Source organism: Humulus lupulus, chromosome 7, assembly GCF_963169125.1.
Source record: "Humulus lupulus chromosome 7, drHumLupu1.1, whole genome shotgun sequence".
Classification (NCBI taxonomy): Eukaryota; Viridiplantae; Streptophyta; class Magnoliopsida; order Rosales; family Cannabaceae; genus Humulus; species Humulus lupulus.
The window spans coordinates 25329159-25356407 of NC_084799.1; the positions used below are offsets into that span (position 1 = coordinate 25329159).

General features: G+C 33.7%; 2 protein-coding genes across 4 annotated transcripts; one reads left to right on the forward strand and one right to left on the reverse strand.

Annotated features, from left to right (window-relative positions):
* The first annotated feature begins 10643 nt into the window (after positions 1 to 10643).
* Positions 10644 to 13315, forward strand: LOC133790991 (folate-binding protein 1). Of its 3 annotated transcripts, none has more exons than XM_062228862.1 (4): positions 10644 to 10854; positions 11666 to 12024; positions 12369 to 12694; positions 12947 to 13083. In XM_062228862.1, the coding sequence occupies exons 1-4, from the start codon at positions 10773 to 10775 to the stop codon at positions 12963 to 12965; spliced, it is 786 nt and encodes a 261-aa protein (XP_062084846.1). In that variant the 5' UTR covers positions 10644 to 10772; the 3' UTR covers positions 12966 to 13083. The 3 variants fall into 3 exon arrangements, with proteins under 3 accessions (XP_062084846.1, XP_062084847.1, XP_062084845.1); XM_062228863.1 differs by having other exon boundaries at positions 12927 to 13063; XM_062228861.1 differs by having other exon boundaries at positions 10646 to 10854; positions 12968 to 13315.
* A 661-nt stretch (positions 13316 to 13976) lies between these two features.
* On the reverse strand, positions 13977 to 16702 carry LOC133790990 (serine/threonine-protein phosphatase PP1). The gene is made up of 4 exons (XM_062228859.1): positions 16087 to 16702; positions 14892 to 15451; positions 14575 to 14778; positions 13977 to 14480 (listed from the first exon to the last, which is right to left on the reverse strand). The coding sequence occupies exons 1-4, from the start codon at positions 16280 to 16282 to the stop codon at positions 14457 to 14459; spliced, it is 984 nt and encodes a 327-aa protein (XP_062084843.1). The 5' UTR covers positions 16283 to 16702; the 3' UTR covers positions 13977 to 14456.
* Positions 16703 to 27249: the final 10547 nt, after the last annotated feature.

Consider the following 27249-nt stretch of genomic DNA (forward strand, 5'->3'; position numbering starts at 1 on the left):
ATGTTTTTAGCATATCTAAAATTGATGGTTCTTGATCTTGTGACATTCCTGTAGGAGGTTGTTGAGGATGAGATACATATGTCTGCTCTGACATTTGTTGAAGTTGGAGATTGCTGGCATTCAATGCATTGATGAGATCTCAAATTGATGGATCTGAATATTGTGGTACGAACTCATTATATTCTGATGGAGAATAGTAATTCGGATCAACATATAGATTTCCATCATTGAAAGTATCAGAATATTCCTCTCATTGTGAATTGCAATTGTTAGAATATGGGTCATATCTATTCATTTAAGGATCATAACAGTGTTGATAGTACATTGCCATGTCTCAAATCAAGTTCTATGCAAGCTCTGAAAACATCAACCATAACTAATAAACCAAGTTAGTAAAAAGGAAAAAAAATATGAATAACAAATTAAATAAAATAATTCCCTGCAATAGCGCCAAAAATTTGATGAGTGTCGTATGCTGTATAAAATTTTAATATATTTATTCCTTATTACTCACTAAATTATTAGTAAAGTAGTAGTAAGGGTAGAACCCACAAGGACTATTATTCAGTTTATCATTCAAAATAAAAACAAGAATTAAATAGGGTATTTTGTTTCAAGATTTAATAACACAAAATAAAGTAATAAACAAAGAAAAATGGATAATACAATTTTAAAGAAATAGTTAAGAATTATTCTCCACCTTCGACAATCAATCTATCAACAATGATGAATAATATTCCCTACTCCCAATTAAACTATTAACCCCACAGATAACTCTCAACCAGTCAATTATCCCAGTTTCCCTAATATAATTAATTAAAGCTAAGTGTAACGCCCTGGTTACTCCAAGACCGTTATTGTGAACTTTGAATCATGCTTAACTCGCTAATTGAGTCATTTGGTTATAAACGTGCATCTAGGTGTCATTAATAGGCTAAGGTGAAAAACTGATCAAAAGGAAAGGATATATTTTATTTAAAACATAAAACTATTCATGGGACCATAAAAGTGTTTACCAGTTATTTACAATTCAAAATGGTCATTACAGTGCAAAAGTTACAACCCGCCGACCTAAGCGGCAAAAATAGGGTTAACCCCCTAGTTCCTCCGAGAAACTCCTTGGCCGTGATGGTCAAGCGGCCGCATATGTACACATCACCACCTAAGCTCTCCACTCAAGGCTGGGTGAGCTTTTCTTTCCCTTTACCTACACCACATAGCAACCGTGAGCCAAGGCTTAGCAAGAAAACTCATTACTGCATGTATATAATATCAAATGATGATCATGATGATCATACAAAGCTTATAGCCATGAACAAATGAGTGAATATCACTTCAAGGTTTTGGTAACCTTGCTGGGGCTTGTAGCCCTAATTAGATGAGTGACTGATGAACAAGTCACTAGCTTAAACCAGATGAGTGACTGCTGAGTAAGTCACTAGCTTAAACAGATGAGTGACTGATGAGTAAGTCACTAGCTTAAACCAGATGAGTGACTGATGAGTGAGTCCCTAGCTTAAACATATGAGTGAGTCACTAACGTGGGCTCAGCACCCATAGCCATGTGACGATGCAGTCACCTGGACCTTCTGGCCCTGGCTCTAAGTGACTAGTCATGAGACTAGACAAGCGCTTTTAGTTTTCATCGAACTTGAGGTCGGTCCGGCATTAATGCTCATGATGAGTCATTCAAGGCTGATGTCGATTAGATCTAATCTTTATCGGCTCGCGTTAAACACTCTAAGACCGTTCTTGACTTATGAGTCAATACCATATGACCAGTGCTCAGTACTACTGCCGAACTTGACTAATGAGTCACAACTTCACAGTTACTACTGACACCGTTGCTGATTCTGACTAATGAGTTAGTGCCATTCACAAGGAAGCAAGATTTGCTAAGCATTTTATATGCAATCAATGTCCACATTTAAACACTCAACATGCCTCAATAATAACCATGCGTGTCACATATAGGGTGTAATTTTCTTACCTCTGGTTCAAGTGAGAAATAGTAAAAGAACGACCCTTGAGAACGATCGACTTTTTGATTCCTTAGTGGTCACCTAGTCATAACCAATTATAACCTCCATTAATGAAAATCAACCATAAAAGGTTCTTGACCTAAACCTCACTCCCGGGACCCCGAATTGTACCCAAATAGTGAGTAGATTCGAACCCGAGCCTTAGGAATTGAAACCCCAAGCCAAAAACCCTCAAAAATGCCCAAAACAGAAATATGGAAAAGCAGGGTAGCGCTACAATGCTACCCCCTAGCGCCCCAGCGCTACAAGCGGGGGAGTTCTGCCCTAGCTAGCACTGTAGTGCCCTCCTTTGGGCATTGTAGCGCTGGGACCAGGCAGAACTACCCTGGTTTTTTCCTCCTTCGACACCACCATTTCCAACCTGAAAAACCAGCTTCCAAACCTCATTTAGACTCCCAAATGAACCCAAAAACCATATACATAAGTCCTAGGCATCATAGCCCAAGTAACCCTAGCCAAAAACTCCCATCAATTCCCATTATCCAACCTAGAAATCCAAGCTAAAATCCAATAGAAAAACAGTGCAAACCAGAGTTTTCATGGCTAAAAACTTACCTCAAGCTCGGTTTAGAACCCTCTTCAATGGTGGAATACAACCCTAAGCCCCCAAGGTCCACTTCCTTAGCTTGGTTCCTCAAAAGAAGCTCAAAAATCCAAGAAGAAAAGAGAAGGAAATGATATACGGGAGAGAAGAAGCTTACTCTATTTTTGACAAAGGCTCTACAGCCTTCAATGGCTAATATATATCCTTAGGGTGAAAAGGCCTTATTTCCCCTAAGCTTAATTAAACCCTAAACCGCCACCAATGAAAAAATCAACACCCTTCAATTCCCGTTATTCCCAATATTCTTAAATACCAATAAATAATATTTCATTTCCCTTTAATTCCCGGTAACATTCTAATCACCAAATTACCCCGAGACTCACCCCGAGCCCCGAACTTAATCCCGTTATGACAAACTGCTAACTTACACTCAAAGATCGTCTCATGTAGAATGGCTCGAACAAATCCACATTATAATTGCTTAGGAAGAGCGTCACGGCTCGCTTGAGTTTCCTTGAGGGCAAGGTTTGACTTTGACCGTTGTGGCACCGCGGCCCTTCCAAAGGGCATCGTGGCACTAATGTAGGACTTTTGGATAGGAAAAAACTCTCTGTTTGTTGGAGCGCCTCGGCTCAAAATGCACGAATTTTAGAAGGGGGCTTCTCGGTTCGTTTAGAGCCACGGCGCTGCGGGGGGCGTCACGATGCTAATGCAGTTTAAGGTGCATTTTATTTAGGGTTTTGAGGAGTTATCTTTGTTGGGAAACTTATACATGATCTTTATTTATTTTCATGTAGATCTAATATTAAACAAATTAATATGTGATAACCGAGAACCTGTTTCTAAAATTGAATTCAAAAAGAAATAATGATAAGAATACTTATACTATATGCAGTGGAATAATAGAGTCTTTCCTTCAGTTTCTCTAACCCTTTTATCCTTTTTGTCGCAGAGTATTACCAGGAAACTGATCCGATCTTCAATTTTCTTCACAGCCTTCCAAAGTATCATTGGAATCACCTAGACTAGAGTGGACAATTCTCAACACATGAGATATATACAGAGAGAAGAAGAGAAAAGAACAATGAGGCTTAGAAAATGACTTATGTTTAGAGATAATCTAAAACCCATCAAAAAACCAGTGTCTGTCATCTTATGACTTTTGACTTAATATTCTTTTTATAGATTCATTTAGGTCATTTATTTAATTAAAAAATTAATAAAATAATAGCCAATAATCAGTCCTAGGTCAAAATTATCATGGGCTTTAGGCCCATGAAATTTCCCATTTGATTATAAGCCTATTGGACTTAAAATCAAGACTTGTATTATTTTCTATTGATTTAGTTAATTAAATAGTTATTTAAATCCTTTATCAAATTAATTATTTATAATTTAAACTTATTTATTAATTTAGATACAAATTTATCTTAATTAATTAAATTTTCCCTAATTTATCTTTTCTTCTCTAAATTACATAACTCTATGAAAGTATCCAAAATTGACCTAGTTAACTTTGATAATTAAATCAATTAATTGAGACTATCTAGATGATTTTATCCAAGGTACAAAGGGGACCATGGGCCTATGAAATCAAGCTCCAATAAGTTATCATAAATCTAACAAATAAATTTACTAACTTATTAATTTCTCGTGACTCCACTAAAGACTTGGAATTGCACTCTTGAATTCATAGAACACTCTATAACAAATATAGATACGCTATTAATTATCCATTGTTACAACCATAATTGTCACTCAATCCTCTATAGACGGTCTACAATGAGATGGGAATAAAATACCGCTTTACCCCTCATTGTATTTTATCCTTAAAACACTTAGTTCCTTGTAAATGATATTTCAGTAAACTAATATTAATTACTGAAATGAGATCTCTATCATTTAACACCTTGAACCAAACTAAAAGGAAACCATCATTTCACTTCTTCATTAGAAGCTATAGATGTTCATATCTATGATTAACACTCCCACTCAATTATACTACCGAGTTCCCAAGATGTAAGTATACGCTAGTCCGTAGGGTAAGCTGGTAACGAACAAGCCAAAGAACTCAAATAATACAATCAGTTAGAATACTAACCACTAAGAATTGAGATTGAATTGACCTATGGTCAACTATATGATATGACTAGAATAGATAATAACGTTATGTTTACTTATCCTATCAACTGTCAATATCGGTCCTGTCCGATGCAACAAATACATCCGATCTTATCTACTTTACCAATGTTTTGGAAAGAACATAACACTACAATGTGTAAGTAGATCATATCGTAGATCGGCAAGTCAGTGTAAATCATGTGCACTAAGTAATCTTAGGACTAACTTATTTTGAACATATAATCATATTTATATTCCACTATGATTACGTCACTATATATATGATTAGCTATATGCTCGGGATTTAATAGAAGTATACATTAAACAAATAATCATGAAAATAAAACATATGAGCAAAGTGATTGACCAAGTCAAAAAATAATTTCTATTCTTTTATTGAAAATAAATGAGATTACAAAGAAATTAGGTTTTAATTAGGGCATAAATCCCCAACAATCTTGGGAGGCTCGGGGGACGATTCTGCTTTTCCGTTTAGTGGAATCTGAGGTCCCGAGAGCTAGGGCTTAGTCTTGAGGCCTGTCTTGAAAATAGTTCCTGATAAACGTATCGTTGATGTTGTGAATAGGGTTTTCACAAGGCTCGGGAGAAGGATCGCACTTGGGATCGTACTACCTGTTGTACGAGACTCAAGGTAAGAAAACCGGCCCTTGCAACGAGTGTAGGGCATGGACCGTGATTATAAGACACGGATATGACCGTGCCATGAATCTGTTTAACGTTAAATGTCTACGTTATATAAGCTTCTGTGGTTATAACTGCTTGTATTGATTGGTTGTGATTGTGTTGGATCGGCCAGGAGGCCGTTATCGGCATTACATGCGTAATGTAGGCAGTAGTGGCAGAGCCATTACAGGGGTGCGATATGCATCTACTCGACATGAGCCGTTATACTTGGAAAATTAATGTGAATTTGTTTGTGATGATAGAGTATGCTGCAGTTGATAACTCTACAAAATAGAGTTATTCTACCACTTTTTTTGTGCTAATTGTTGCTTAATTCTTGAGTTTTTAAGTAATTTATTAAGTTTTTAAGTAATTTTGAATTTATTAGTCTTATCATGATTTTATATACTTTTGTGTGTTTTTATAGTTATTTTGTTGTAAAATGTTGTAGTTAATTATTTGAATTATTATTGTTAAGTTAGTGGTAAAAAATGTTGTATTATTGAACTCAAATATAAAATATAAATTAAGTTATAATTAATATTTTCAAAGAATTAAATTGATTTATTTTATAGTTGAAAATATTGTATTATGATTTATTTTATATTTATTTTGTAGAAAATTTATGCTCTTGAAAAGCAAGGAAAATGATGAAAAAAAAGTGGCATTTTTGTGAAAAATAACAAAAGAATTTGGCATTTGTGAAGCAGCAAAATCCAGCCAGCCCAACAGCATGGCCCAGGCCCAATGCCATGCACCCATTCCAGCCACCACGTTCAGCCAGCTTCAGCCATTTATTTGCTTTAGTCAAATGCCACTTGAAGACCCAAGACAAAAGCCACCTGCCAGCTTCAGTTCCTGCGCCTATCTCCACCAAGCTCACCATTTGGCCATCACTTGCTCCCAGCCACTGCCACAAATCAACCAACCTTCAGCAATTAAACCATCAATGCCCAGCATTTCCCAGGCCCAACGCCTGGCACCATACCCACCAGCCGCCTGAACACAAGCCACAAAGCAGCCCTTTCATTTATCTTGAGCCCATAAATTGTCCAAAAGCACATTTGTCCCCTATGACAAAAATACCATTTTTTATCTCATTTTCTACATATTTTACCCAAAAACATCGTAATTACACCCTATAATTTACCCATATTTGTCATATTATAATTAATTCAATTAATTTAATCAATTTAATTAATTTGAATTGATTATTTTAACCATCATTTTTTGCTATAAATAAGGGATTTGTGGTGTCCATTTGAGGGAGGGGAGGTTACCATACCAAAAACTCTACACATTTCAAAACCTCTCCATTCTCTTCATCTTTTTCTTCTTTTTTGTTATTTTCTATGTATTTTTAGAGGAAATTTTGGGGGTTTCTCCTCCAAATTTTCCTATTTATGTTTGTAATTTTTAGTGTGTATTTGCTATTCTAGTTATGTGTTTCTAATCTTTTTAAGATTATTAAGGTGATGATGAAACAATATGTAACTAGATAGTGTTTATTTTGTATGTTGATTTCCCATTTTGTGCAACAAAGTTTATGGAATTTTCTTATTCAAATATCTTCTTTCATCTTAAATATCATGTATTTTGGATTGTTAGCACATATTTACACTTTGTTCTTCATTAGTGCAAAAACATAATATTCTTTGTGTAAGATGTGTCATTAAATTGTACACATCCATGCTTAGAACAAAAATATTATGTTTGGTCTTATAAATAATGTTCATTGATTTATTTGTTATTTCATTAGATTGATTTACACTAAATGCTTTGAAATTATAATTTTGAAAAGTGAAGAAAAATCCTATCTTTTTATAAATAATTTGTGCTTAAAATTATAAATCTATTTAGAAAATGATAGTTTGATTTATTTTAACTATCACTAAAACTTGGGAATTAATATACTTATAAATATTATTGAACTTATATTTTGTGGATTCTAATATTTAATAATCTTATTTTTACCATCTTCATTTCTAGTATTAATTTACGTTATATATATTGTCTTTAATATCTTTATTATTATCTTTTATTTTATTTTTATTGTTACAAATTTGCATCAATCTTTGAAGCTAGGTTAGAATTTATTAATTTTGATTTAAAATAGTTTCCTTTTCGATTTTAGACAACTCCTTTGGGTTCGACATCCTTGCTTACACGATCACTATTCTTTATGAACGATTCGTGCGCTTGCGATTTATAAATATTTAAACATACCCGTTTTGGGTCCATCAGCAGTGCATGTTAATATTTATCTGGATATTTGCTTTACTTGTTTGGGTTTTCTTGTTGAGCTTTGGCTCACGAGTGCTTCGTGGTGCAGGTAAGGGCAAAGGAAAGATGGACCAGCCATAAGTTGGAGAGCTATAGGACCAGCGTGTACATACTTAGCCTGCTTGACCGCCACAGGTGAGATACTTTTGAGGAACAGGGGTTATTAGCTCAATTTTGTCGTTTAGGTTGGCTAGTTTTGTAATTTTTATAAACCTGTATTTTTATTTAAAAACCTTTGGGATACCCTGTCATTATTCAAATCATTTCTAATGAAAAGTTTAACCTATTGACTAAAATTTTTAATACCTAAACTGTCGTTTAACCTTATTACACTTTTAAGTCTACGTGACTCGCTTAACGAATAAACAAGTTTTTTCTCCAATCGTTGAAGTGCGAATTCAATAATATCATGAAGATTATATACTTTGAATAGAGTAGTTTGTGGTAAAAAAAAAAATTATTATATTATTATTATTTCTTAAAAACTATAGACAATGTTTTGGTTTAATTTTTCTTTTAATATGTTTATGTCATTCTTTTATAAAATATTATTTATTTAGTTAAAAATTACATGGCAATAATAAAAACATAATAAAAATAATTAATAAGTTTTCTAAATAAAACTAAGCAAACGTATGTTGCGTGTTACTTGTACCTAGTTTATATATATAGAGAGAGACATTCACATTTTTCTTTTCTTTTTCTTCTTGGATTCCTCAAAAAATTGTGGGATTAAATTTTTAAGCTTTGGAGGGAGAATGTCTCCCTCCCTTATTCTCTCTCTCTTGCCATAAAAATGATTCAATCTCTCCTTCCACTACTCTCCCTCCATTCTTTTTTGTCCACCCATCTCTCATTTCTACCAAACATAATGTTAGAATTAAAACAAAGTAATTTTCTAAATTAATCATAATTTTTATAATTCAAAATTATTATTGATTTTTTTTAGTGATTATTCAAACACTTAAAATAACTTTTATTAAAAAAAATATTGGAAGTTATTCGATACTCTCTTAGAAATGGGAGTATTAATGTACCCTTCATGTTTTTGGCACCTGAATATTTATAATTTAAATATTTTTTATATGTTTTTGTATATTGTAGTTATGATAGTCATCCTACCAATTTTCGGAAAATTCTGAATAATGTACGATGCTGAATCAGAGTTCAAATATTCTATGTACACACACTTACAAAAAAAACAAGCCTGCAACAAAATATTTTAACTTTATTTTCGATACTGTAAATTATTTACAGATTTTATAAAATTGGTAGGATACAAACTATAATGTACAAATTCGTAAATTTTGTATTTAATTTTATCATTATTTATAAGGCAAATAAGTTGCCAAACATTATTTTTCTTTACTAATTAAACATTTTTAATTCTATGTTTATCAATTTTTAAAAACAAAATTACATAAATGTTCGTTAATTTTTATAAAGAATGGGCTTTAAAAAAACCATTAAATGAAGGGAAATTTACAAAAATACATTAACATTTAAAAAATATATGAAAAATACGGTAGATTACAAAAATACAGAATTTTTATGAAAAATATGGAGTGACAAAAGTGTAAATACGGAGTAACAGTAAAATACAACTTTTTTTGTTAATAGCCGTTACAAATTCGTAAACACGTGTTACAGATGTGTAAACCAGTTACATAAAAATATTTTTGTAAACAACATTTACTAATATATAACTAAGTTTTACATTTTTTTAGACAACATTTACAAAATAATTCGTTGCTAATTTTTTTTTATTTTTGTAACAATGGTTTATATAACTAAAAAAAATTATATTTGTGACTAATATTTTTAAAAGTAAGTTATGAATTTAGTTAATATATTTGTAAAAATATATAAAACTAAGTTAAAATGATAAATTGCATTAAACAAGTAACATATATATATTTTTTAAATTGTAACTACTAATAAAGAAATAGATTATATTGATTAAATATATAATATTTTATGTAAGCATAAATATTTATTTAATATTAATAATTATATTCATTTTAAATATTTATAAGTAAAATAAATTTATTTGTAATTATTATTATTATTAGCATAACAAACGTATGTATGAACTAATTACTGAAGAGAAAGAGATAAAAAAAACTAAAGTATAGAAAATAGAAAAAAAAAATAGTAAGATATTATCATATATATATAAATAAATATTTATATTTCAGTTTAAAAAGTAGCGTTCCCAAATATTTATAATTGTATAAATATATGTATATATAAACATCTATATATATAATATTAGTTTGAGGAACTAAAGTGAAGGAATGCATAATTGTGTGGGTGTGTAAGCAAGTGAGAAAACCTAGAAGTTAATATAGAAAATTTGAATTTATACCATAAATGTATAATTATTTTATATTACTGTATATTTAAGATTTTTTTTTGTATGAAACACGGTTTTATTGTAATTATCCCTTAAATGAAAGCACAATATAATAAAATTAATATAAAATAAGAGAAATAAAAATTTAATTAAAACCAAAACAGTGTGATGCTATCGTGAAAATTACACCTAGTACCCAATTTAAGTTAACCTCTTTAATTTTTACTCACTTTTTAAAACACTTTGATTAATACCTAAATTATTAATGACTCTACCTATTATACAGTGGTCTAGTGGAACTGACAGTGGAATATTATTTAAAGAGAGAAGTAAATAACACGACAGAGGCAAATATTGAGATTTTTACATTAGACTTTTAGTAGTGTTTTAAGGGTAATATGAGAAATGTGCTTAAAAAAGTGGGTAATATTCAACTAAATATTATTAGTAGCTATTTTTAGTTAACTAATCCTAAAACTGGATATTTTTCAAATTATCCCGATGCTATCTCACATCAGATAGGGCAGGGCAGGGTTACAGGCCCAAGGCTTCACAGCCCACAAAATATTATTAAGGTCCTACCCGTAACTCGCAATCAGAAAGAATCGGGTTATCGGGTCTCTCGACGGAATTTTGGGTTCAAGACTTCTTGGTCGTTGATTTAGACTCTGTTTGTTGATCAAGACGTTATGGCGTAATTCCCACCGCTTCCGAGTCAGTTCGCTGCTGAGTCTACCAGTTAATGAATCGGATTGAAAAGCAAATGGGTTACGCTTCTCTGATTTCCTTGCTTCTCCTTACTCTGATCCTACCCTTCTCATCTGGTAAATCTATCTCTCGTATAAATATTGATGCACATACGTACATCTGTTTAATGGGGATTTATTTCTTTCATGGACTGTAGGTTTGCAGCTTGGCTAGTCCTTATTGTTTTCGTATTTATTCCATATTCATCACACAATTACATATCATTTACATATATTTATAAATTTTGGTTTTTGGAGGTTTTCTATTTGTTTTTTATTGCAGGTATTATGTAATTTTTCTTTTTTAGCCAATTTAAGTTCAAAATTTTGGAACTGGGTAATCCAGGATTTAATATTTCGGGGTGATTATTGATACTTCTAATCATTTCTTATTGTATATATTTTATTTGGCTAGAGATCATTTATCATTGTTTGATGTGTTTTTTAAATTATGTTAATAAGGTTACTACTGGTACATGGAATACCACTTTGGTAGTTGTGGTTGAAGTGTAGAACTGCAAACACTGAAATTGTATATCTTTAGTCTTGTTTATGCTTGTTTGTTTCGCAATAAAGTGAAATTTTTCTTAAAATCTTAAAGGTTCATGTTGCATATAAATCTATTTGGTTTGGAATTTTCATTTGGGATAGAATGGAAGTTTCGATAGTATATTGTTCCAATATAGATTTTTGCTTATGAATTGGTTTATAAACGTGCAAACATTGTCTTCACAGTATCTCCTCATTTCATCAAACCATAACCCTACCAGTTGCAAGTCATTATAAGAAAACTCGTGAAATATTTGGTACTTTAAAGTTATAATTTCTGATCATCAGGAATTGTATTACGAACGGAGCATTTTAACATTGTTTAAATCTTTTAATGTAGGTAAATCCGATGGACTCTGTGTTTCCCAAGGTGGTCGCTTTCCACCATTCTCATCTGACGGGAAGCCTCCAAAAAAGGTTAGCAGGGGATCCAAAGATCTGACACTTTGCAGGGTGTTCCGCCAAAAAACTTGCTGTGATGTGGCTCAGACACACCCTGCACTGCTAAACATAAGGAAGCTTGCTTCAACTGGGGAGGCCAGTCAAGAGTGCTTGCAATTGTGGGAGCTAATAGAATGTTCCATATGTAATCCACAAGTTGGCGTTCAGCCAGGACCTCCTAGATTATGCAGCTCTTTGTGTGACAGAGTTTTTAATGCTTGCTCTGATGCTTACTTCTCCATGGAGGCAATGACACAGGTTTGTTGATGCTCCTCAAATTTTAGAGTCCAAAAACATTGGATTAATATGTAAATATATTTATATGTATATATATATATGAAATCCGAAAAGGGTACATGTTATGTAGGAGTTGGAGGGTTTATGGAAGTTGACCTGATTGTGTATTCTTACGATCAATTTGAGGGACTTCCCACTTCCACATCTTTGTTATGCTTTGACGGATATCTATGCACTCTAATCGCGTCCTGTGGTTGAAGCAATGATTTTGTGTCTCTTTCAGTGATGGCAGAAACAAACTGTTATACTATTTTCTTTGTGAAGCCTTGACAAAAACCATTTTATGATTAGAGTTTGTTTTCCAGGTTCTAGCACCATGTGGGGTAAATGATTTTGTTTGTGGTAGGGCTTCACAGTGGGTTCATAATGGCACGGAGCTGTGTCATGCTGCAGGATTTGCTGTTAAAGATGATCTGCTTGGTGAAGAAACATCTTGCTATGGTGGTAAAGCCAGTCTAAACTTAATTTCTGATTCATGGAAATCTTCACGGTCATCTTCAATGCCCCAGAAAACTGGGGCTGCAGGCCTGTTAGATGATTTTCATCAGTGGGTGCTGGAAATGGCATTTGCTGATAGAGTTTCATGGGCAGTTGGAGGGATGGTTCTTACAGCTGGATTATTGTTTTTGAGGTTAGACACTTTCCTCCTACCTCCCTTCAAAAGATCAAATTTTTCACTTTTCAATCTTTAAGTAGTTGGTATCTTCATACATCATTTTTTTTCTTCACCATTACCAACTATTTCTCTGCATATTCTTTCATCATTATCAACAGTTTCTCTTTACCTTTGTAATATGCAAATATGATAGAGACATTATTAGAGTATGGTTAACTGTTGACTATTAAATTTTGAATTTATGTAGTTTATGAGTATTTTACTCAGATTTGTTCTTTCCCTATGAAGCAAACGGAAAAGTCACAACCATCGTCAGAAACTAGCTGCTATTCAACGCACTGCTAGGAAAATGGAAGCCCAAATGAACCAGAACTATCCTGGTTACCAAGCAAATAAGAAGGCAAGTAAAAGATGATTTTTCTATATGTGAACATATAATTAGTTGATCAATTTTCCTCTGGAAATGTATTATTAAATTACTGGTCTAGCATAGTTAGTTGAGTTATTGTAACATTAAAACAATTTTTGTTTCCTTTTTGTTTTTACTATTTTATTATTAGAAGTTGACATGTATCAGTTAAGTTGTGTTTATTAATGTTGGAAGCCCCAGTTGAAGTTCCACTTCCAAATTACAAATTCGAGTCTCTGTCTCGTACTCGTTGATCTGAAGCATGGCTTCTCTAACGTTTTCTTTCCCATCCTTTATACTGGAGTTTACTCACTCGGCGTGGTGCCAAATATTAGTTTCACACAAACTTCGGAGGCTAACGCTTGAAGACCCCGGAATGTTTTTTGCCAAATTGGCCTTTATTTGTTGTAGATTTGCTCATTTTTCACTCTTTGGGCCTAAATAGTTTGAGCAGTGAGAATGGATAGGATTGAAAAATATTTGAGAAAATATAAAATAAAAATAGAAAAAAATAGTAAAAAAATGAATGAATTTATCATTTGCTAACAATTTAGGAGAAGATCAGTTGGAGGCAAAATTGTAATTTCATTTTCTTATCATTGAAATACATAAAAATAGAGATTGAATAGAATAAAGTTATAAAAAAAAATCAATTAAATTAAATTAAGTTGTCCCATAGTATGAAAATTATTTAGGTATTATTTGCTTTTTCTTTCAGTATCTTCTCCAATATATTTCATAATAAAATCATATGATAAAAATTATCCAATTCTGTATAGTTCTACGCTTCAAACATCGTATTTAAGTCTAATTTGTATAAATGTCCCAGAAAAATTGAGTAGAGTAGAGATTAAAGTGATTTTCTTATATATAGAAAAGAGGAAAATATCCAACACAATTATTAAGTCATCTGTTATTGGTCATTTTATAATTAAGTTATCAACAAAATCAGTGAAATCAATTGCCGGGACGACAGAACACTATAGGGGAAACTTGGGTTTCACACAAAACATAACAAAATTAATGCAAGCCTTTTCTCGACTTCTACTCACAAATTCCACCCTTAAGCTTAAGGTGCAAATATCTAAACCAGAAACCTTTTTCCTGCACACGCAAAACTACATAAATATATAAAGATTTACAAGTTTTACAAAAAATTTCGGTGCAACTAAAACGGCCATCGGCAAAGCTTTAATCTCGTGATGGTTTAGATTATGCCAGTGCATTAGGAAGGGACGCTTTTTTCTTCCAAGATCACTTGCACACACGATTTGAACTCATAGCATAGAAATGGAGCTCGCTGAATCTTCTACCCGAACTGACGGAAATCACCATTAGAACTTCTCCACATAAGAAGCTTCTTCATAGTTAGACCTTTCCAGTTTTAGGGGGCTGTTCATGGAGAGATGGAACACAATGTCGTTAGACTCACTCATTTGAAAAGTTGGGAATGAAAAAATAACAAAAAGGAAGAAGAAAATGGCACCTTTTTTAGAGTTATTCGAGATGCACTGGAGCTACTGGATGATGCTTTATGGTTCATTGGTTTCAATATTTCGAAAGAACACACTAGACCTTTATCTACACTCAGTAGAGCACCTGCATTATCAAACTCCCCACCATAGTTTGGAGCTGAAAATATTGTGACTAATCTTCTTCTTGCGAAAAACTCGTATCCATCCTCTACCACCTGAATCACATATTAAAAGCTTTTCTTAATCTGAATCTTTTGGATATAGTAATCATCCTACTATTAATTGATCAGTGTTATTTATGCATCACGTTTGCATTTCGTATTATTACCTGGTGACCTCTACAAATGAGATCAAGATCATTCTTCTCTAAAAAATCAGCAACTCTGTCAGCTCCAAACGTACACGAAACACCTCGATCACTGTCTGCCCAGCCCTCAATTGTACTATCAGGATCAGACCAAAGAAGATCACAGAGAAGGCCACAATCTGGGATTTCAGAAGGCCTTTGAATTTCTCTTATTTGGTTCACATTATTAAGATCTGGAGAAAGCCCTCCATGCATGCATAGTATCTTATCATCGATGAGTGCTGCCACGGGCAAGCAATTGAAGCAATCGGTAAAAATTTTCCAAAGCCTGACATTAAACCTCCTTTTACACTCATCATAGAACCCATAAATGCGATTAATCTTTGCATCTTCATGATTTCCTCTCAAGAGGAAAATTTTGTCAGGATATCTTATCTTGTAGGCCAAGAGCAAACATATTGTCTCTAGACTTTGTTTGCCTCGATCCACGTAGTCCCCAAGAAAGAGATAGTTTGCAGCAGGAGGGTATCCGCCATATTCAAATAACCTCAGTAAATCCAGGTATTGTCCATGTATATCACCTGCAAGATGAAGCCTGGAACATTAGAATGACTTAATAAGCTGCGTTAAAGATATAAATCTAGTGACAGAGAAAATGTCTAAGCTTTTTAAATTTGTTATTCTTCTACTCATTTCCATGTGAGAAAGGTGGTACCGAAAACGACAGCTGAATGAACTAGTCCAAAAACATACAAGAAAAAAAAGTTGCCCCCTCTAGACACAAAATCAGAAACGATCCATTTTTTGACAGCTTCCAACATGACCAACCCGGAAACCTTCGTATCAATGAAGAACTAGCACAATTTCCCCCCAAAACTAGATCATTTGGCCACCCAAATGCCCAAGAACCTTGATTTAATTTTCTTTTAAGAACCCAAATTGGCAATTTGTCACAAGTCATAAACCCAAAACATCTCATGTAAATTCTAAAATGAAACTACCCTTGTTTTGGCAAGTACCCACATCAAGTTTCTCCAAAGATTAAGCAAATGTCAATCCGATCCATAAAAAATTAGATACCCGGTTGTCGATTCCACTAATGTTCTTTATCCAAGACCATAATCATCATCAAACAAGCAACCCAAGCAAAAAACGATGATTTAATTCAATAGACTGTAAATTAAGGAGAAATAGGGGCACGAATGAGAGAGCTAACCGCAGATTCGAATAGGAGCATGGAGCTCAAGGAGATTGGGTTGAGAGAGGAACACTTGGCGAGCGTTGACGCAGAGTTGACGGATCTCTCCCTCGGAGAGCTGAACCTGTTTGCCTCCTTTTCCTTCTAATAGCCTCCTTAATATATCATCCAATACCGTTCGATCCATCATACCCTCCATTGTCATCATCATCATCTTTTTATTATTATAATTCTTCTTCCTCTTTGAAAATCGCTCAAACCAGAATCATAACAAGCGTTGGAATTTCTCTTATGAAAAAAGAAAGAAAATAAGATAAGGATAAATAAGAAAGATCTGGGGAAGAAAGCTCTGAATTTGAGAAAGGCGAAGGAAAAAGCTAATTATGGAAAGAGAAAGCTCGTCAACGAAGACAGCCGGATTATTTATACGTTGGATTTTTTACGATCAGTAAAAAAAACCCATTAAAGATAATGGAAATAAAAAAATCCAGTGAAAGAGAGATCATAACAAAGAAATATCAGAGAGATTTGTTGGAATTTGAGGTTGGAAGAAAGTTTGGGATATGAAGATAAAGCTTGACTTCTTTTTCCATCTTTTTTATTTTAATCTTTTTATCTCTCTGTTTCCATAATTATTATAATTACCAAGTAGGATTTATTATATACTACTCCATTTGAAGGCTTCAAAGTCGGAGGACAAAAACAGAGACCGGCGCACGATAGCATAGAATGATACACGTGGCACAGTAGTGTGTTATAGGGAGGTGGTAGAGGTAGGGGTGTGTGGTCTAATTCTATATCCTCTAAAGGTTGGTCTGTCTTAAATTTTTGTTTGGTGGGTTGGTTTTGTTAGTTGGTCATGGTCATAAAGCTTAGATTTTTTTTCTTCTGATTATTATTCTCACATAAACAAAAATTCAGAGAATTTGGCCTTCCATTACTGTTAATGGACATCACTAACAAGTTTTCTCTATGGTTTAATTAATTAAATAAATTAATCTAGGACGGCTGCTTGATTCTGAATCACGGGGTTTCTTTATTAATATTATAAAATTTATAGAATCATAAGTTCATTTGGATGCGTTATGAATCCGCATGTTAGGAACTTATCTTATTTGTTTTGTTTTGTAATGTTTTCATCTAAAAATTCCATTAATGACGGAAAAGAATATAATTGACATTTATCCACACATTCCCATTTGCACATTAATATCCAATATATGGTGTCTGACATTGTCATATCACAGCATGAGAATGAGATATCCCAAAAAATATCTGAACACCAAAATTGACACGTACGATGTTAACACGAGTACTAAAAATTGTAGGTGCCTAATACTTCTTAAGTAGCCTAGTTCATAGCCGGCGCATTTTAGCAGAAAAAGGTTCACTTCACACTGATCTTTATAAAATCGTGAAATGTAAGCCAGTTGTATAAATAATGATATTTTAATTAATTAAAAAAGGCAAAAGAAAAAAGAGAGAGAGAGAGAGATTGTAATGGAGTGGAGATGATGTTACTTGGTTTTTTGGAACTTTGGGGAAAGGGGAAACCGCGTCTTTGAATAGTTCATCCTATGTACACGTGGACATCTTACTTTTAAGATCTTGAGGTACCTTTGTCTCCCACCCACACAATGATAAACACGAGCTTTTCTACGCTACTTTTCATCTCATTTTTGCTTCTTTAAGCTCACCAATCGTTCTACGCCACCTTAATTATATGAACTAAAAAAAATGAAATCAAGTAAGTATGATAATTATAAACAAAAAGTACTATTTTTGTATCCAAATAAAGAAGAATAGTACTATCTATGTGTGACATGCGCATGCCTCGTTCCAAATCGTGCTTCCAATAAATGCCAAAATAATTATGCATCAATTGAGGAGTGTTTGCAGTAGCAGCCCAAAATAAAAAGAAAATTAATAATCATTGAGCAATGTTACATACATTATACATATTTGTTGCTCAAGTGCCTCGTAACTTTAGTTGGATGAACAAACAAAAAATGAATATTTTTAATGTGTTTACAAAATAAGTAACGATATGTGCAAGTCACTTTAATCTAATGAGACCTATCTTAATGTGTGATGTTTAGGTATAATTACTAATTTGTGGATGCACATATTATTACTCTTAAAAATATATATTAGGCTCATGTGTGTAAAAATTTAACACGTCACATAATTTATTACAATTTCGTTGCTTACTTATCTTTCAAATATTCTGGAAATAAAAGAAAGTCAAGCTCAAAAACATGCAATAGTCACAATCATGTCACAAGTTGTAATTAATGTTTTTATGCCAATATACGCTTTTCTAGAGTAACACAACACTTACGTTATGTTTGACAATAAGAGTTTTTAGTACAGGAGAGTGCAATGTTGTTGGACGGTGGAAAAAAAATAGCAACCCACTTCAAATAAATTTTTTGTTCAGTTAAAATTTATCATATTAAACTTAAACAACACTCCTACTATTAGTATCACATAAATAATATATAAGAATATTGATCCATTTATAAGAATATAAGTTGCTTCAAATAAATGCAACATATTGGGCAAATTTTGCATGTTTTGGATGTACGAATTCAGGTTTGGCGAAATGGATATTGAACTCAATCGAAATGATCTAAGATTTTATTAAGTTTAGGTTTGTCAGATGTGTATTACTGTTATTGGAGTATAGTCTCACATGAAACAAGTATACGAATATTGAGTCATTAATAAGAACATAAGTAACTCTACTAATCACCAATTGATTTTTAGATGAAACCTTATGATTCTTATCATGGTATTGTTGGAAAAAATTGAGTGAATGAAAAATTGATGCCTAAAATGGTAATGATATTATCTAAATATTGTGTGATTTATTCTAATTGATTTTGGCAAATCACTATGGTCAAAATTAAGATATCATAATAGTGTGTAATTAATTCTGATTGACTGTCAGAAAATCACTTTGGGTAACAACTGATATTACCATAATAAGTTTGATTAATTCTGATAGGTCATCAGAAAATCACTTTGGGTAATTGCTGATATTACCAGAATAAGGGTAATTAATTCTGATTGATTTTCAGATATTTAGATACCAAATTTGTTGGATATTTGGGCATTAATGCACTTGATTTACCCACTTTTTCAACTCTCCATGAAGCCTATAAAAGGAGGCTTCTCCTCTCATTCTAGGACACAGATACAGAGCATCACACACTTAGTTTTTTTTTTTCTTTTTTCTCTTTAAGTCTCTGTAGTAATTTCTGGTGATAGAGGGAAAGTTTGTTTCGAGTTCGTCTAAGCAAACGCAGTGGTGTATTCGTCCTGCTTGATAGCTATTGTATCATGGGAAGTAGTTGCTCACGAATCATCTAGCATCATTCAGGTAGATGGAGCAGATCTGCTTTAAGGAAAGCATTTCGCGTGCCTCAGCTTTGGTTTATTCTTTATAATGTATTTTTTTTTGTATTTCTGTTCATCAATTAAATATATTAATATTTCGTTTTTCTCTACTATATTATATCTAACAATCTTAAAGCAAATTTCGACTCCTTTTTAGAAGACGAACAGGTTGAAGGACGGAAGAAAAATTAAAAAAATTTCTTTAAATTCTAATTTTGTAGTTTAATCGGTGCCAGTAACTTCTACACATATATGTTATATGTGCACTAATCAATTTTTTTATTTTGGTATAATTTTCCTCCTGTTACTTAAGTTTTTTCTTTTCTAACATTCTTTTAGTTCCAATTTTTATATTTAGTTATTTAATCGTGTATGAGTATATGCCTATTCTTTGTTCCTTTATCATTTAAGTGGAACACATATTATATATAAATATAATATATATATGCATAGTTGTATGTTATTGTATTTACTTTTTCGGTACAAATTTCTTATTATATGCATGTAATATATATATATATATATGTCACATATTTTGCATATATAATATATCTTTTACCTTACTCAGTCTTGCCACTAAATATATTTAAATATTTATGTGTAGAATATATCATTAGCTTGACAATTATATGGATCAATATTTATGATATTTGTTTCTCTCGTGTGACTCATGTATATTTATATATATATAATATGCTTAGATATGAAGAAAAAAAATCATTTAAGCATATATATGATGGTAATAATATATATATATGCATAATTATATATATATGTCTATATGTGTATGATAAATTAATAGATTAATATAGATGATATATGCATATATTACAAAATTGATAAGCGCAATATTTCATTATAAATTAATCTATGTATAATGTACGTTTTTTTAATTACTATGCTGATAGTGGATATTTTAATTTTTTCTAAATATATGTGTATATATATATATATATTTGTAAGCTGTTTTTAAATTGTCATATTAATGTATTTAAATGCATAGTATATATACATATTATGATTAATGGATATATATTTTTCATATGCGAATTTATATTATTTTACGATATAAATTTATATGTACTCATTTCTCCAAATATTATGGAACCATTCAGATATGGCTGAAAATATGGATGCTATTCCTACTGAAAGCACTGGTGGATCTCTCCGAACTCCGGCTTCCACCACAAAGAACCAATCCTCAAGGGACCAGCCTGTGCAAGTTTCGGTTCCAACGGTTCCTGTGAGCCATAATGAGAAACCAGAAAAATTCACTGGTGTGAATTTTAAGACCTGGCAACAGAAAATGCTATTCTACTTAACAACATTGAATCTTGTGAGATTCTTGAAAGCGAATCCTCCCACTGTTGGAGAGGACGAAGTAGATGTGCAAACTCAACATGCAGTTGAGGCATGGAAGCATGCTGAATTCCTTTGTAGGAATTACATTCTGAATGGCTTTTCTAACTCGCTGTATAGTGTGTTCAGTGTAAAGAAAACGGCTAAGGAATTGTGGGAGTCTTTGGACCACAAGTACAAAGCCGAAGATGCTGGAGCCAAGAAACTTTTGGTTGGCCAATTCTTGAACTTCAAGATGGTGGATTCCAAAAATGTGATAAGCCAAGTGCAAGATCTTCAGTTGATTATCCATGGAATACATGCTGAAGGAATGGTCTTGAGTGAGTCTTTCCAAGTAGCTGCTATTATAGAGAAGCTACCCCCTGCATGGATAGACTTCAAAAATTATTTGAAGCACAAGCGAAAGGAAATGAGTGTTGAAGACCTCATTCGTAGACTTCGCATTGAAAAGGATAACAAAAAGTGCTGAGAAGCGATCCTCAAATCCCAATGCTGCCAAGGCTAATATGGTGGAGCATGACAAGTGATCCAAGGGGAAGAAGCCTAAGGCCAAGCCATGGTCCAAACTAGGACCAAAAGGTGGAGTTTCAAAGAAGTCAAAATTCCAAGGGAAGTGCTTTAACTGCAACAAGACGGGACATAAAATCGTTAGATTGTAGACTACCGAAAAAGAAAGGAAATGAGGCTAATGCTGTGGAAGCCATGTCCTAAGAGATCGTTGACCTAGACCTATGTGCTGTGGTCTCTGAAATAAACATGGTGGATGATAATCCAAAAGAATGGTGGCTCGATACTGGAGCTACTCATCATGTCTGTGCGAACAAGTATGCCTTCTCCGACCTTATTTTGGTGGGAAATGGGGATAAGATCTACATGGGCAACTCGGCAACCTCTGAGATAAAGGGACAAGGTACTGTGTACTTGAAGATGACGTCTGGAAAGAGTGTCAAGCTACAGAATGTGCTGTATGTGCCTGACATTCGCAGGAATCTGATCTCTGGAACGCTGCTGAGCATACATGGGTTCAAGATGGTTTTTGAGTCCCAGAAAATTGTACTGACTAAAGCTGGTGTTCCTATTGGGAAGGGTTATGTGAAAGAAGGAATGTGGAATATGAATGTAATGGTTGTTAAGCCAAAGACTATTAATAATAATAATACTACTACTTCTTCCGTTTACTTGCTTGAGTCTTCAAATTTATGGCATGGTAGACTAGGTCATGTTAATTATGATACTTTGCGTAGACTGATTAACTTAAATCACATACCCACGTTTAATATTGATTCCAAACATAAGTGTGAAACTTGTGTAGAGGCAAAACTAACTAGGTCATCGTTCCAAACGGTTGAAAGAAACACTGAACCCCTTGATTTAATTCACAGTGACATTTGTGATTTAAAGTTTGCTCAAACAAGAAGAGGTAATAAGTACTTCATTACTTTCATTGATGATAGTACAAAGTATTGTTATGTATACTTGCTAAAAAGCAAGGATGAAGCTATAGAGAAATTTACTCTCTATAAGCGAGAGGTTGAAAATTAACTTAATAAGAGAATTAAGATGATAAGAAGTGACCGTGGTGGTGAATATGTACAACCTTTTGTTGAATTTTGTGCACAACACGGAATTATTCACGAAGTCACACCACCTTATTCTCCTCAATCCAATGGAGTAGTAGAACGAAAAAATCGCACTCTAAAGGACATGATGAATGCTATGTTAATAAGTTCTGGATTGCCACAGAACATGTGGGGTGAAGCCGTTTTGTCGGCTAACTATCTTTTAAATAAGATTCCCAAAAAGAAAGAACAAAAGACGCCCCATGAACTTTGGAAAGGTAGGCTACCTTCTTACAAGTACTTAAAAGTGTGGGGGTGTCTTTCAAAGGTTGTAGTACCATTGCCAAAGAAGATGAAAATAGGTCCTAAAACAGTGGACTGTATTTTCATTGGCTATGCGCAAAATAGCAACGCATATCGATTCCTTATACACGAGTCTAAAAACCCTGACATCAACAAGAATACGATAATGGAATCCAAAAATGCATCATTCTTTGAACATATATTTCCTTGTAAACCTGATGGGGAAAAACCAAGCTCTTCTAAACGAACATTTGAGATCATTGATGAGAATATCCATGAGCAATAAATAGAAGAGGAGAGTGAAGAAGTCCAAGTAGAGCCAAGACGAATCAAAAGGGCAAGGATAGAAAATTCTTTTGGACCAGATTTTCTAACTTATATGGTAGAGGCAAAACCTCGCACATATAAAGAAGTTGTGAGCTCTACTGAGGGTCCTTTATGGAAGGAAGCCATAAGAAGCAAAATTGATTCCATAATGCAAAATCACACTTGGGAACTTGTTGACCTCCCTCCCGGATGTAAACCTCTAGGGTCCAAGTGGATTTTCAAACGGAAAATGAAAACAGATGGAACAATTGATAAGTATAAGGCTAGACTTCAGGAATAAATCTACATGGAACAACCCGAGGGTTTTGTAGCTTCAGGAAAAGAAAGGAAAGTGTGCAAATTGGTAAAATCCTTATATGGACTTAAGCAAGCTCCAAAACAATGGCATGAAAAATTTGACAGTGTCATGATGAGCAGTGGCTTCAAAATCAATGAGTGTGACAAATGTGTTTATATCAAAAATATAAATGAAGGATATATTAATCTTAGTTTGTATGTATATGATATACTCATTGTCGGAAGCAGCCAACGAATGGTAAAATCTACCAAAAATATGTTGAACTCAATGTTTGATATGAAAGACATGGAACTGGCTGATGTAATTCTAGGAATAAAGATTACACTGTAAGTACTTTAAGTCGATTCATGAGTAATCCAAGTATTGAACACTGGAAGGCAATTACAAGAGTACTTAGGTACCTGCAGTATACTCGTAACTATGGGTTGAACTATACTAGAGAACCAGCTGTTCTTGAAGGATACACTGACGCAAGCTGGATATCTGACATCCAAGATTCGAAAGGTACTAGTGAATATGTGTTTACTCTAGGTGGCACAGCTGTTTCATGGAAATCATCGAAACAAACTGTAATCACTAGATCCACAATGGAATCCAAGCTTGTAGCTTTGGATAAATGTAGTGAAGAAGCAGAATGGCTGCGTAATTTCTTGGAGGATATTCCAAAATGGCCTAAACCTGTGCCTGCAATATACATATATTGTGATAACCAAGCAATAATTGGTTGGGCACAAAATGTTTTGTATAACGGTAAGTCTAGACACATACGTCGACGACATAATACCGTTAGACAACTGATCTCAACTGGAGTTATCTCGATTGATTATGTAAAATCAAAAGATAACATTGCGGATCCGCTAACCAAAGGGTTAAATAGAGATCAAGTTGAAAAGACATCAGAAGGAATGGGACTTAAGCCCAAAGGAAATTAAGGTCGATATAAAGGAAACCCAACCTAGTTGACTGGAGATCCCAAGATCTAGGTTCAATGGGACAACCTAGTTATTGAGACTGAGTAGGAACACTGTGGGGGATTACCCCTACCCATTCCAATGTTGAAACAGTGATGCCCATTGTAAAAGAGGCTAAGCTCAAGCTTTTAATGACCCTTACACATCGGAAGTCTGAGCAGAGTAATGCGGGATTGCTCTTAGATAAGAGGTCACCTATGTGAGAGAGAAGTGGGGCTGCTTCGAAGGAGAATTGTGGGGGCTCAATTCTCTAAAACCTCTCACAGAACTAGGCAGATGTTCACGGCCAAAATGAACATAACCATGAGAACCGAAACTATGCCAGAAAGATATCTGTGTGCGATATATCATCGTTTACACAAATGACAGAACAGTTCAAAGACATCACATCTACTGATTAGTTAGTAAAGTAAATATATTCTCACAAGGGAAGGTTCAAAGGCTAACACCCACCTATCCTATGCATGTATTAATTAGAGAACTCTATCACCTTGTTGTGTCGAGTCTTTGTTTCTTAACGATCAATTTCATTCATGTGGGGGATTGTTGGAAAAAATTGAGCGAATGAGAAATTGATGCCTAAAATGGTAATGATATTATCTAAATATTGTGTGATTTATTCTGATTGATTTTGGCAAATCACTTTGGTCAAAATTAAGATATCAGAATAATGTGTAATTAATTCTGATTGACTGTCAGAAAATCACTTTGGATAACAACTGATATTACCAGAATAAGTGTGATTAATTCTGATTGGTCATCAGAAATTCACTTTGGGTAACTACTGATATTACCAGAATAAGGGTAATTAATTCTGATTGATTTTTAGATATTAAGATACCAGATTTGTTGGATATTTGGGCATTAATGCACTTGATTCACCCACATTTTCAACTCTCCATGAAGCCTATAAAAGGAGGCTTCTCCTCTCATTCTTGGACACTGTTACAGAGCATCACACACTTAGTTTTTTTTTTCTTTTTTCTCTTTAAGTCTGTGTAGTAATTTCTGGTGATAGAGAGAAGGTTTGTTTCGAGTTCGCCTAAGCAGACACAGTGGTGCATTCGTCCTGCTTGATAGCTGTTGTATCTTGGGAAGTGGTTGCTCACGAATCCTCTAGCACCATTCAGGTAGAGGGGGCAAATCTGCTTTAAGGAAAGCGTTTCGTGTGCCTCAGCTTTGGTTTATTCTTTATAATGTATTTTTTTTTTTGTATTTCTGTTCTTCAATTAAATATATTAATATTTCGTTCTTCTCTACTATATTATATCTAACAATTATCAAGAGTCATATTCCTAGCGGGCATTCGATTCACACCGATTCAAATAGTGAGTTGAATTAAAAAAAAAAGTAAGTGGCATGAGATCTACATAGTGCAACAAGACACTTGAGATGAGCGCGAGATCCGCATAGTGCAAAAAGACACTTGATATCCAAAAAATAAGCGAGCTAAGAAATGTCACTTGTGATTTGGTGATTCAAGAATGGTGAGCAAAAAATTGCCACCATCTTGAGAGGGGATATTGTTGTATAGTGTCTCACATAGAACAATTATAAGAATATTGAGTCATCAATAAGAACATGAGTAACTCCATTAATCAACAATTGCTTTTTAGATGGAACCTCACGATTCTTGTCAGTTGTAATCAGGTGAAATTCGAAATCCTAAATAATGTAATAAGTGGAGTACAACAGATGCAAACACAGCCCCCAAAATCTCAAAAATCCTAAAAATCACATAAACATTAGAATAATATTGAGTCCAAAACCAACTCGTATTCAAAATATTTAGTACAATATTGAAAATCATATGGAAAATCAGAGACTTTGTCGGGTATGGAGTGAACGACGAAACTGTGGGGTCGAAGGTAGGCGTGTTCAGAAAATACCTTATCCAATCCAATCCAATTCGTAAAGTACGGATATCCGCACTTATGTAGAATGGATTGGAATAAAAAAATCTGAAATTTGTACTTGTGCAGATTGGATACACTTTCACCTGTAAAAGAAACCAATTTATACTGATTATAAGCAAAATAATGTGGATTGTATTGGATAAACACTCCTAGGTAAGGGTGAAGTGGAACTCTATGTGTAACGTCCCAAACATGCTAATAAGGTTTAGTGCCTTGATTTGCGTGCTAGGAGGGCATTGTTGACCACGATTTTGGCCAACGACGAGTAGACGTCAAAACTACAATAAACCTTCAAGAGAAAATACGACACTGATAATTTTATAGTGGTTCAGCCCCAATATGTTGGTAATAGCCTAATCCACTTAGAGTTTGATATATAGATCTGCACTCAAGATCAAATGAACCTGTGTCAACTGAGTTTCTTAAGTGTAAATGCAAGAAAATACAAGATTTTTCTCAGAATACAAATGCTCTCTCATAAAAATCAGAATTCGAATCCCTTCAATGATGCCATGAGCTCTTTATTTATAGGCTCAGGATCGTACAAATCGAAATCCCTCATAATCGGGATATTTCAGCTGCTTTCACCAATATTTAATTAATAATAAAATTTAAAATACGACAATATGCGATTTCTTTGGGATAATCTGAGAGATTCCTACTGTGGGTACGACTAATTCTAGCTGAAGTCGTTACTGAAATTTCACTGCATAATGATGATCTGTCTAGTCGGCCAACTTCACTCCTTGAAGTGGGACTAGTCGTCCAAAACACCCTTCCGGTTAGGCAAAACTTTTAACTGACCGGATACACTTGACTCCAAGATGACTGGTCGGCCAAAACGAACGACTGGTCGGCCAAAACGACTGACTGTTCAGCCAAAACAGATGACTGGTTGGCCAAAACAACTGACTGGTCAGTCAAAACAGATGACTGGTCAGTCAAAAATCTTTACCGGTCAGACAAAAATTCTACCAGGTCGGTCAGATCACTTCCAAACCAGATAAATAATTTTCATGTCAGTAATATCACAAGATTAATCTCAA

Bases quoted from the DNA above. Each gene is read 5' to 3' on its own strand.
- LOC133790991 (XM_062228861.1), top strand. From the start codon at position 10,773: ATGAATCGGATTGAAAAGCAAATGGGTTACGCTTCTCTGATTTCCTTG. The intron at 12,025-12,368 runs GTTTGTTGATGC...TTTGTTTTCCAG, and splicing joins CCATGGAGGCAATGACACAG to GTTCTAGCACCATGTGGGGT. The intron at 12,695-12,967 runs GTTAGACACTTT...TTCCCTATGAAG, and splicing joins GCTGGATTATTGTTTTTGAG to CAAACGGAAAAGTCACAACC.
- LOC133790990 (XM_062228859.1), bottom strand. From the start codon at position 16,282: ATGATGATGATGACAATGGAGGGTATGATGGATCGAACGGTATTGGAT. The intron at 15,452-16,086 runs GTTAGCTCTCTC...TTCATCTTGCAG, and splicing joins TGCTCCTATTCGAATCTGCG to GTGATATACATGGACAATAC. The intron at 14,481-14,574 runs GTGCCATTTTCT...CTCCATGAACAG, and splicing joins CTCGAATAACTCTAAAAAAG to CCCCCTAAAACTGGAAAGGT.